Source organism: Vipera berus, assembly GCF_964194415.1.
Source record: "Vipera berus genome assembly, chromosome: 1".
Lineage (NCBI taxonomy): Eukaryota > Metazoa > Chordata > Lepidosauria > Squamata > Viperidae > Vipera > Vipera berus.
The window spans coordinates 254,554,118-254,566,277 of NC_138202.1; the positions used below are offsets into that span (position 1 = coordinate 254,554,118).

At 39.3% G+C, this 12,160-nt stretch overlaps 1 protein-coding gene across 1 annotated transcript in view; it reads left to right on the plus strand.

Annotated features, from left to right (window-relative positions):
- FIG4 (FIG4 phosphoinositide 5-phosphatase) overlaps positions 1–12,160 on the plus strand; it is a 104,794-nt gene that overhangs the window by 53,755 nt on the left and 38,879 nt on the right. Inside the window, exons 11-12 of the mRNA XM_081343590.1 lie at positions 6,314–6,447; positions 8,135–8,251. Coding sequence (XP_081199716.1) covers positions 6,314–6,447; positions 8,135–8,251 — 251 coding nt within the window. The remainder of the gene's footprint in view (positions 1–6,313; positions 6,448–8,134; positions 8,252–12,160) is intronic.

A 12,160-nucleotide genomic window follows, 5' to 3' on the forward strand; every position in this document is an offset into this window, starting at 1 on the left:
TAGGTGCTATTGTTGTGAAATCAAGCTTCATATTCTTATGCCTTTATTTCCTGCCATGCAGTGCAGTTACCTTCAAACCTGTCTCTTTTGGGAGCAGGGGATAATTTCCATCTGACTTGCTTTGTTAACACACTAAGACACAGCAGTTGATCCACTCATAGTAATAATCCTTTTGATGTCAGCCAAATAGGACAAAACCAAACCATGTGAAGTATTGTTCCAATTCCTGAATTGTATTTCCAATGACAAGATGATTGAAACCAACCCCTATTCTCTGAGGTGTCCAATGTTCATAAAGCCATTTTTTGTTGTTGTGTTAGCCTCATTTTAAGTTCACAGAAATTTTATATTGTTTAAATTGATCTCCCTCAGTTTACTAGGACAGAAACATTCAAGATCGTTATTCCATAGTTTTTCTTTTATTGCGGGTAGACTGCATATGCAGACTGAGAAGCACAACGTGATCTGCATGTCCTTCTCTCTGGATCCCATTGCCAGAAAAGAAGGAGGCTTAGAATCGGGGAGGTAGCAGCATTCTGAGCAGCTACCCAACTATTTCTCCCACCTGTTGCATTGGGGGCAATCTTTCCTTTTCCTGTCATGTTTTACTTTGCAGCCTTGTCCTGATTTGGTCCATTCTTAACTCACCTTTCCAATTTCTTTCCTCAGTTCAAAGTTAGTCCTATTTGGGCTCAGCTGCAAAATCATCTGTAATAGCTGTTTGAATTAACTTTTGAGCATTAACATGTGAATGGATGAATAGACAAAGTTCTGAATTCCATTACAAAGTTTCCTTTTGTATAGCTGTGAACGTTTTAGTAGAGACAGACTACTGTGTGAGAATTGGAGGACGAATATAGAAAAATGAAACGGGGGAGGAGAAAGAATGAAATCGATTTGAATCTAAAGCATTCTCATCATTTTTGAACTCCCTTGTTTAATCATAAAAGTGTTGGGTTGTAAAGAAAGCCAGTACAAAATTTCAAAGAAACGTTTGCTTTGATTCAGTTGATTCAAGCGCTCCTTGAATGAAACTCCACTAAATGTGGAATGAACTGCCTCCGGAGCTGCGGACAGCCCCTGACCTTCGGTCAATCCGCCGTGACCTGAAGACTTGGTTATTCCAACAAGCGGGTCTGGACTGACTATGTTTTTTAAATTTGGCTTTTATTGAGTTAAATTGTCATGTATCTATTACATTTATTGTTTAATTCTTTTTTAAATTTTGTATTCCATGTTTCTTAAATTTTTTGTTGTGAGCCGCCCTGAGTCCTTAGGGAGAAGGGCAGCATATAAATTCAATAAATCTAATCTAATCTAATAAGCAGGCATATACATAGAATGAAGGCTACTGCTAAGCTTGTAAGCCGCCCTGAGTCTTCGGAGAAGGGTGGGATATAAATGGAATTAAATAAATAAATAATCTAATCTAATCTAAATGTTACTGCAGCAGTGATTCTGCACTATGTTAACATAGCCATTTTGTTGGCATCCAGTAAATGTCTGTACACACGTGTGTGAATAGAACAGTGGTTCCCAACCTTTTCTATATCCCGCACCCCTAGAACGCTTCTGATATATTCTCAGACCCTTCACAAAAGTTCGAAATAGCAGCAACAAATTATGCATATGCACTATAATTTTGAAAACCCAAGTTTTTGCACCCCCTGGAATATCGTCTCGTACCCCCAGGGGGGTTCATCACCCCTGGTTGGGAACCCCTGGCATAGAAGTTATGTCTATTAAAGCAAAGAGGAACGGACTGCCTCCATTAATTGGAAGCGCTGAGGAAGAGATCCTGGTTCACTATGTTGGGGATGGGGGCACTTGGAAGGGCAGAACTGAGCAGATCAAAGAGGTACCACTTCATAGAACTCTTAACCTATCTCATAGCGTTTCTGTTGTTAAAGTGTACAAAACAGATAACAATGTATTTTTCTTTATCATCTGTGTAATAAATTGCAGATTAACTGAGGGTAAGAAGGAAAGTTGGCAGTTTGAGACCCAAGCACCACATGATGGGGTGAGCTCCCATTCTTGCCTCAGCTTCGGTCAACCTAGCAGTTCAAAAGCATGCAAATGCAAGTAGATAAATAGGTACCACTTCAGTGGGAAGGTAACTGCACTCCATGCATCTCAATGTACAGTCATGCCGGCCACAGGACCACAGAAGCATCTTCAGACAACTCTAGCTTCCTTGGTAGGAAAGGGAGATGAGCAGTACATCCTAGAGTTGGACATGACTGGACAGGAGAAACCTTTTTTTTTTAAAGAAGGTTTAGCTTCTTGAATCAGGCTTTCTTAGCGACAACAAAATGATGCTACAGTTATTAAAGCTAAGGGAGGATGCTGTTCCTTTGAGACAGCAAAGAATTAATCATTCAGTTAAACAGAACTACAGTAGCATTTGTTCAAGTATAGTGCCAGTGTGCCTGTTTTGTAAGTTAGACTTTTTAAACAAATTAAAAGCTAAATGAACAATTGAAGTAGGTAAAAAAATAAAGGAAAACATGCTTCATGTAGCCTGTGGGCAATAACTAGCCTAGTATCCTCTGGCACATTAAAGGTGGAACGGAAGTGCTGGCAGAAGAGGTTGGGAAAAGATAGTGGCTAGAACTCCATGCTCTTTCTAGCCATCATTGGATCAACTGGAAGAAAAGAAGCTATTGATTTGCTGAGGAAGTAGCAGCCCAGGATGAAATACTGGGCAATAACTAGCCAGAAGAAGAGTCATGGTACCAGGCACTATAGCAAAACAGAGCTGGGAATATCTAGCAAGTGAATCTCCTGGAAGGATTTTAGACAGCTTAGGACAGAAAATGGCTTTATATATAGGGCAGTGGTGGCGAACCTATGGCACAGGTGCCAGAGGCGGCACTCAGAGCTCTCTCTGTGGGCACCCGTGCCATGCCCCGGAGGTGGAAACTGTCCCTCTTCAACCAGCCACCTGCTAATTTGCCGAGATCCCATGTGGCTGAATGCATCCTGGCGTGGCTGGTTTCTCTCCCCCCCCATCCTGTCCCTCCTGGCCTTCCATGCTCTCCTTTTCCCAGGCACGACCCACTGCATCACCTCCTCAGCTGTTGGCTGACCATCCATCTCGGAGGTGGCTTCTTTGAGCTGCTGACGATGGGCTGCGGAACCCCAGAGTGTGCCTGTCGAGGGGCTGGCAGGCTGTGGCTACTGACAGACACCGTTGGCCCCAATGCGCTCGCTGGCCTCTGTGTGCGGGGGCCAATGGTGTCAGGCAGCAGCTGCCCCAGCCCTTGCCTTGCCCCATGGCAATGGCACCCACAGGATGAGTCTCCTGCCTACCGCCCCACCTGCCAGAGACCTGGAGCTCCCCAACCCTGCCCACCCCCCACAGGTGCCCCTCCGTAAGAGCAACATTGAGGTGACCACATCAGCCTTGGCCACACCCACCCAATCTTCGATGAGCACCACACCCACCCAGTGGGCCATGCCCACCTGGCACCCAGCGATAAATAAGTGGGTTTTGGGTTGCAGTTTGTGCACTCGGTCTCTAAAAGGTTCGCCACCACTGATACAGGGATTAATTTATAGTGGAGTAGGAGTGGGTGGAGATTTATCCATTTCATCACTCAAAATATGGTAGATGGCCCATACCAGTGATGAGGAAAGTGCTGGTATAGAGCACAGATCTGGCCTTAGTTCTTTTTAGTATTTTTTTATTGAAAAGTTGTTCAATACATTTTATCAAAACAACCCCTCCCCACCCCCCACCCACCCCTTCCCAACCCAACCCAACCCTACCCCCTCCCATTCCCCCCCTCCCCGACTTTCCAGAGCTAAATACAAGATATAAAAGTAAAAACCAATCATAAACTACCATATGCTAACAACAAAGTTCTTTTTAGTATTTTGAAGGCACTTTATTCCTGTTCAATATTGTCAGCCTATGAATGTACCTCTTGTGTTTCTGAAAATGTGCAAACTGAGACTTTGTGAATCAATCAGCCAAAATGTAAACAGATTCCTCTTCCCCCCCTTCACACACGCCCCCGGCCAATTTGGAGATAACAGTTTCCAGAAGCTGAGCTGGAGGCTGTTGTAAACAAATATTAGACACAGTTAGTAACAAAATGGTGTTGGCTGTTAAATTTTTAGATTTAATTACAGCTTTCATGTGTATCTAAGCTCACGTGACTCTGCCAGGTGAATCATTGTATGCTGTTATTCACAGGGCTTCTGGAGTATGGCTGAAAATGCGCTTCTCTGGAGATGCTCAGTACTAGAAAACCCCATTAACAATTTCTTGTCATTTATGTGTGGGAGAAGAGGATATTATCCTAGACATCTGAGCCAATCTTGAATCACTTGCCTAATCAGATGTAGAGCCTATGTATTTTTACTTAGAGACATAATTTCAGAAAAATGTTTTTTAAACAATGATTTGCTATTTAGTATGATGTGAAAATAGGAAATAGTAAAGCGCTTTTTCTGTTATTTGCATACTTATCATTTTCATAGGAAAGAGTTTTAACACTGTTATGAAGCTTCATGATTAGAGCAACATGAGCTTCAGGAGTTGGCATCTAAAACATTTTTATGGGACAAATAATATGAATTTGATTTTTTAAAAATCTGATAAAAATAAAGTATTCTTGGCAAAAAAAATCCATGTGTTATGATTCATGATAACTAAAGTTTATAATATAATTCAGTTGTATTCTTTTATATTAATTGATTATCATCAATGTTTTTGAGTTCGCGTTTAGGGTGTAGAACTAAAGGATAGTTTGTTACAAATGTTGTTAAAAAGAGAAAAGTGGATATTGGTCAGTTTATATGGGGATGCTTTTTCTATTCAGCACCATTGCCACATGGAAATGTATTTCAAAGAATCATAGAACTGGAAGGTTCATTTAAACTTTTGAGTTCAACATCCAAGTGCAATGCAGGAATCCAAATTAAAGCATCCTGGACAAATGGCTGTTTAACTTTGTTCAAACAGACCCAATGAAAGCTAGACTGTTAGATCGCTTTTATTGTTAAGTATTTTGCAACTTTCAACTGAACATATCTTAGTGTAGCTTCAATCTATTATTCCATGCCTTGCAATCCTGGAACAAGAAGTAATGAGTCTTAATTTTATTCCTTGGGAATCTTTTCAGATATTTGAAGGGTGAGTTCATAATTGTCAGTCTCTGTTCTTTTCTCAAGGCTTAGCATACTGTATTCAACTCAAAATGACTTGAGGGAGCACCTGTCCAATCTATATCCCTCTAAAACTCTTGTGTTTGTAACCTTTAACCGGATGAAACAATGCATGATAGGACATCATTTTTTTTGAACCAAGTTACTGCAAATGGGCTAACTTATAGAATGCATCCAAAATCTGAGACCTAGGGCTCCCATGGGATTGTAATTGTGCAAATTTGTGATTACTTCAGTGGTAGTTACACTTCCATGCTTCCACCCAGAGGTTCAGTAGACCAGTCTTTCTCTAGACTGCTGGAGGCTAGGTCCACTATCACAGCGGTCCCCAACCTTTCTGGCTTGGTTGTGTGAGTGGAGCTGTGTGTGCATGCACCGGCCCACCTCTCATTCCACCTGGTTTCCAAAAGGCCACAGCCCGCTAGTGGATCACAGCCTGGGGGGTGGTCAGAGTGTGGTCAGTTGTAACCAAACCAGCAGAAAGTCAGAGGTTGCTACTGCTCCCATTGCTTTTTTTTTTTTTGCCCTTGGTCAAGGGTAGGCAACCTTGGCTCTTTTATGACTCGTGGATTTCAACTCCCAGAATTCCTGAGCCAGCCACGCTGAGGAGAAAGGGAGAGTTTCCAAGCTGAGCCATGCTGGCTCAGGAATTCTGGGAGTTGAAGTCCACAAGTCATAAAAGAGCCAAGGTTGCCTACCCCTGTCCTTGGTCATTCTGTGTTTCCAGTTAGGTAAGGAAACACAGTACAATGCAAAAAAACGGAAACCAAAGGAAAATTACTAGGGACAAAAATAACCCATAGCATAATAGAACTTCTATGCTCCCAACTGAGTATGCTGTTATGTGGTGTACCATATGGTGTGCCCTGTTTGGGTGGATATATCTGAGGTGCACTTTTTAAAGTTGTTGTTAGTTCTGTGTCACTATAGATTTCTGAAAGAGTGCCCTGACTAACGATTGGCCACATTTTGAAAATGCAAAAATTGTTTGTATTCTTCAGTGCTTTGTTTTGTTTACTAATATATATAGTTTGCTCTAGCAGAGATTTTTTTTTCCTCCCTAAGAGCCTAAATCATTTAACACACACACACACATATATATATATGCCATTTCACCTAATGCTTTCTTTTTAAGGAACGTGAAAAAAGAAAACATGAAAGGATACTAAGCGAGGAGCTTGTTGCTGCTGTAACTTACCTCAATCAGTTTTTACCTCCTGAACATGCTATTGTATACATTCCTTGGGATATGGCCAAATACACAAAGAGGTACGCATGGTTGTGAGTATGTTTATAGAGCATATGAACAAGTAAAGCTTACCCACATGTGCAGCCCTTGCCTTTGGTAAAAATTTGGTAGGTGCTTATGCTAATTGTGGTACAATATGTAAATTTTAAAAAAAGTTGTCTAACTTGATATAATGGTACAAGGCAGGGGTAGGCAACCTTGGCTCTTTTATGACTCGTGGACTTCAACTCCCAGAATTCCTGAGCCAGCATGGCTCAGCTTGGAAACTCTCCCTTTCTCCTCAGCGTGGCTGGCTCAAGAATTCTGGGAGTTGAAGTCCACGAGTCATAAAAGAGCCAAGGTTGCCTACCCCTGGTATAAGGAAAGGTCTTAGTAGACAAGGGGAAGAGCCACAGCCAAGGGAACAGTCGAACAAGAGGTAGCTTAGCCAAAAAAAGGAATGTGGATGTGGTAAACCTCTCAGAAGGGACCTTCCCTAGTTTCTTGGACTGTAAAGGCAATAGGCAGAAATATGCTTTCAGACTTGCAAGATTCTATTATTAACCTTATAGTAAAATAGAATTAGCCCATTTGATCATGTTTCCTGTCTGGATCACCTCATTAACCTGATTCCTTAATACTGCCATAATTTAACAGATGTTGGGGAGTGCAACTGAAAAAAAAAAGTTCTTCCAGCTTTGGAACATACAAAAGAACACCAGCAGTGAACTGCTGATCTAACCCTGGCCTCTCTAGTCCAGCAGTTCTTCTTACAGTGGCCAATCAACTGGACAAGGAAATCTCCTAGTGTCCCAGCAGATGTCCTTCAAATGCAATCCCACTGCCATCAATAGCCCTTGATCCCCAGAACTTGCTTCAGTTGAGCCAAGCTGTTTTTGAAACAGCCAAACTGTTAGCCCATATCACACCTAGTGGTAGCAAATTCCAAAGCTGTATTATGCATTATGTGAAAAACTATTTCGTTCGTCTGTCCTTTTTCAGGATTCAATTTCATTGGATGAACTCTGATTTCAGTATTTTGGGAAGGAAAAAAAGCAGTGCGCCTTTGTCCATGTTGTCCATGCCATGCACAATTTTGTACTCCTCAATTGTGTCCCCTCTTGTTTGTCTCACCAAAGCACCAAATGGAAGCTGCTCCAGCCCTGTGATCATCTTAGTTGCCACCCTCTGTATCTTCTCTAGCTCCACTGTGTCCAGGATTGCACAGATTGTTCCAAATGCAGTCACATCATTGATTTATATAAGGGCATTACGATATTGGCACCTCTATTTTCAGTACTGTTTCTTATTATTGGCAATGTGCTATTGATCTTTTTTATGCGGATGCACACTATGTTGAATGGTTTACCCGTTCAGTGCTTTATAAAAGGTCTGAAAAAAGAAGCATTTTAAAGGCCTTTAAAAACTTATGAGATTAGGATCTGAACATAGAAACCTATAAAACCACATCAGTTTTATTTAGAGGGATCCGGATGGTTTTTAACCTCTTACGACTCTTTCCAGACCAGTTTATGACATTTATTTTTACCATCTTTCATTTTGTGTATGATAGGTGGACTTCTGCATTTACACTATCAGTGCTTGTAAATCAGACAATAAAACAAAAGTTATTCTTGTATTTTAAAAAAATGCTTTACATTTGATTCAATAAAAATATTTTCAACAAAAGGAAAAAAAAATACAGTTTTTACTTTTATTCTCACCTAGCAAACTGTGCAATGTCCTTGATCGACTGAATGTGATTGCCGAAAACGTAGTGAAGAAAACTGGTTTCTTTGTAAATCGATCTGATTCCTTCTGCAATGTTTTGCGACCAGATGAAAAGTAAGTATTAGAATGGCCAGAGTGCTAGATATCATTTGTAATTGCTCTTTAAATACCCTTGTAAAAATCTCTGTTGTCTAGTACATTAATATCCAGACATGCCTCGAATACAAAATTATGGTCCATGTGTTTTCATACCAATTAGAGATGACTTGTAACTTTATTCAACACACATCAGTGTTGTATGCAATGGTGAGTAAATGTACTATGAGTTTTAATTCTCAAAATAGCGTACAATCTGACATAAAAAATAAGACATATCAATATATTGAAGCATAGTCAAAATTATTATAGTTGGTTGCACAATCAGCCAGAAGTTTAACTGCATTTTTATCCACCTATCAAATCTTTCCCAAAAACCTGAGATAGGCAGGTATTGTTGTTTAATGGTGTTAAAGGTATTATCACAAAGTGTAAGCTGTTGCAATTAAAACTGCTGTTGGCAATTGACTGATGGTGATTTTTGTCAACGCTAATGGTGTTTAAACAACGTTTTGGAATTGCATCTGCCTACCGTTACTTGTATAATCTTTGCTTTTCTTTGCCTTAGTCATTCTACTTCTATTTGCAGATCTTTGTAGTTTTTCTCCAGTTCTTTCCCTTCTATTCTGCTGACACCAGGTATTGCAACATCCACTATCCAAACTGATTTGTTTTTCTTATCAACAATTGTTAGGTCTGGGGTATTATGTGGTAGGTGCTTTATCTATTTGAAGAGTACTTTAGCTTCTTCGTTTTTTGTATTACTTTCTTTATTGTATGGTCCCACCAATTCTTGCTTGCAGGCAAAAGGTACTTCTTGCAGATGTTACAGTGCAACATTGTTGCTACTTTGTCACTTTGTAGCTTGTAGTCAGTCTGTGTAATCTTGCAGCAGCTAACTAGGTGGTGCACTGTTTTCTTTGACTTCTTGCAAAGGTGGCATTTATTGTCTGTTGCTGTCTTCTCAATTCTGGCTTTGTATGTATTTGTTCTTATGCAGCCAGAATTAGCCCCTTCAATTTTCTAGCCCTTAGCCATTGCCAGTTTTGTTGTTATCTGCTTCGTCTTCTATTTTTGTAATGTAGTGACAATGTAATACTTTGACTTGCCATGTCTTTTTCCGATTTTCTTTATTGTTCCTCAGGTATAGACAGATATCTTGCTAACCTAAGGCAGACCATTGGCATCATTAAACATGCACTCTGAGAATAATAATAATAATAATAATAATAATAATAATAATAATAATAATAATAATAATAATAATAATAATAATAATAATAATAATAATAATAATAATAATAATAATTATTATTATTTAATTTCTATACCGCCCTTCTCCCGAAGGACTCAGGGCGGTGTACAGGGCAAATACAGTAAAAATACAATGTACAAAAGTTAAAAAAGAATTAAATAATACAGCCCAATTCCAATAAAATTAATACAGTTAATATTAAAAAAACCCGAAACCCATCAGACCAGGCCGGCTTGTTCAAATAAGTATGTTTTTAGGTCACATCGGAAGGAGCGAAGGTCGGGAGCCGTCCGGAGCTCCACCGGTAAACAGTTCCAAAGGTCTGGCACGCCTAGGGAAGAGCCGTGTTAACTCTCTTTCTCCCACATAAACTTATTTTTGCTCCTCTAGAATATACTCCCTCCCTCCTGACAATCTGCATTACATTTCACCACACTCCAGTACTTAGTAAGCCTTTATGGTGTATTAGCTTCAGTGCATCTTCAGATATTTTTCTAATGGCCTTTTTTCTTCTTCAGTTGTCTGGTGTACTTGCAACATTCCTCACCCACTGATTTTCCTTAGTAAGTGGAATCTGCCAACTTCACTGCATGGATGAAGGGCATGATTCATAGTCATTATTTTTCTCGTCTTCCTATCCAGGGCTTTTAGTTCTGCTTGAGTCCAGTCCACTATTCCAGCTGTGTATCTAATGACTGGGGTTGCCTAGTTGTTAATTGCCTTAATGGTATTTCCTCCAGAGAATTTGGACCTTTGAAATCTTGTTCACTCTCATGATATATTCACTTCTAACCTTAGTTTTGACTTCAGTGTGCTTGATGTTTTCAGCCTGAACAATGCCTAGATATATATAGTGATCTTCATCCAGACTCTTGATGTTATTTTTATAGGGCATCTTGATTCCTTCAGTTTACACTGTTTTTCCTCTGTCGATAGTGAGGGTGGCACATTTGTCCAGTTCAAACTCCATTGCAATATCTTGGCTGTTTACATGGACAATGTTGAGTGATGATTCTATTTCAGATGGTGTTTTTCCATACAGCTTCAGATAGTCCATGTAAGGGAGGTGGAATAGTCTGGCAGATGTTTTTGATATTTGAAAGCCATGGCCCGAATTCTTTGGTATTGTTGACAGAGGAATCAGTGCAATGACAAACAATATGATGGTATTATTATTTAAATTTAAATTTATTTAAATTATGCTGCCTAACTCCAGTGACTCTGGGTGATTACAAATGAAATGTTAAAAACAAGAAAAATGCAGTGATAGAGAAAAAGGCTTAAAGATGTCAAGGATGACAGAAAACCCCCCAGACACGAACAAAAAACCCCTCAAATCCATACAGTCCAAAGGGAATTTTACTCACCCTCATCAAAGGGTAAAGAAGCCAGTTTTCAAGGCTCTTTGAAACACTAGCAGGATGGAGGACAGCCAGATCTGCACAGCAATCTCATTCCAGAATCAATCTTAGAGCCAAATTTTAATTCAGAGTTTTATATGAGATGTTTACTCGCCCCACTCCTAATTGATAGAAACCTATTCGTTTAATTGAACATATGTGTCTCTGAACTGGTCTACTTTAGAAAAAAAATGTGGTGAAGGCAGACAAAAATAGTAAGAGAGTACATGACTTTTTTCATAGTGGAATAGCAATTAAAAGAGTTGAAATCCAAATACATCTAGACGACACCAGACTGGAGAAGGTACAGTATGTCTTACCCATAGAATACAGTGTTGTGGACCTGAACACTAGTATGTTTTTGGTCATTCTTTTTTTTTAATTGGTTCAGAGTATTATATATTGTTCATTATAAATGCAGCAGACATTTAGGAAGCAAAATAAAAATCTTTAAAATGTATATATGTCAAAAGGACTATAGATTCTTCATTACAATTCATGAATTAATTTGGGTATGTTACACAGTTATTGATCAATTGCCTAGAATTCCTTAATACTGCTAATGTATCTTCATGCATTATTCAACAGCAAGTAAGCCATTAATATTAAAGAATAATATTTAATATTAACAGTCACTTCACTTATTAAGGGCTGTATTATGAGACAATCTTGGGAACAATTTATCTTAAGGTTTGAGCTTTCTATTCCCTGCCAAACTTACAGCTAGCTTCATCTACATGTTAATGCCATTTCCCAGTAACTACGCAAAAAGTGTTTTCTCTAGCTGGAAGCATGATAAGAAGTCTCAGCTTTTAGAGTTGGCAAAAAAACAACCAACCCCCCCCCTTTTAATAATAGAATCAGTATTTCAGAATTCCCATCCTTTAGATTATTTATGAGAGGACATGTCTGTGATTCCTTTTTCAAGAGCTCAAGGGTAGGACCAGGTCATGGAAAGGGTTTTCTGTGTGAGGTTGCCCCAACCTTATGGATACTGTTCTCTTCAAATTAGTACCCCTTCAATATCATTTCAGAGAGTTGAAGACTATCCTCTTGTGCTGGGCTTATGGATTATGTGTGGTTATAAAGAATGATTCTACACTCTGTGCCCAATCATTGTTTGTACTGAATCTGTATTTGTTTTTTATAGTTTTTACGTGTTCTTCATTGCACAATGTATTAGCTAATAGCTGTTGGTTTTCCAACAGCTCAGTATTTAAATAGAATCGTAGTACCGTATATTCATGAACCTTTGTATGTTTTGAAAATTAG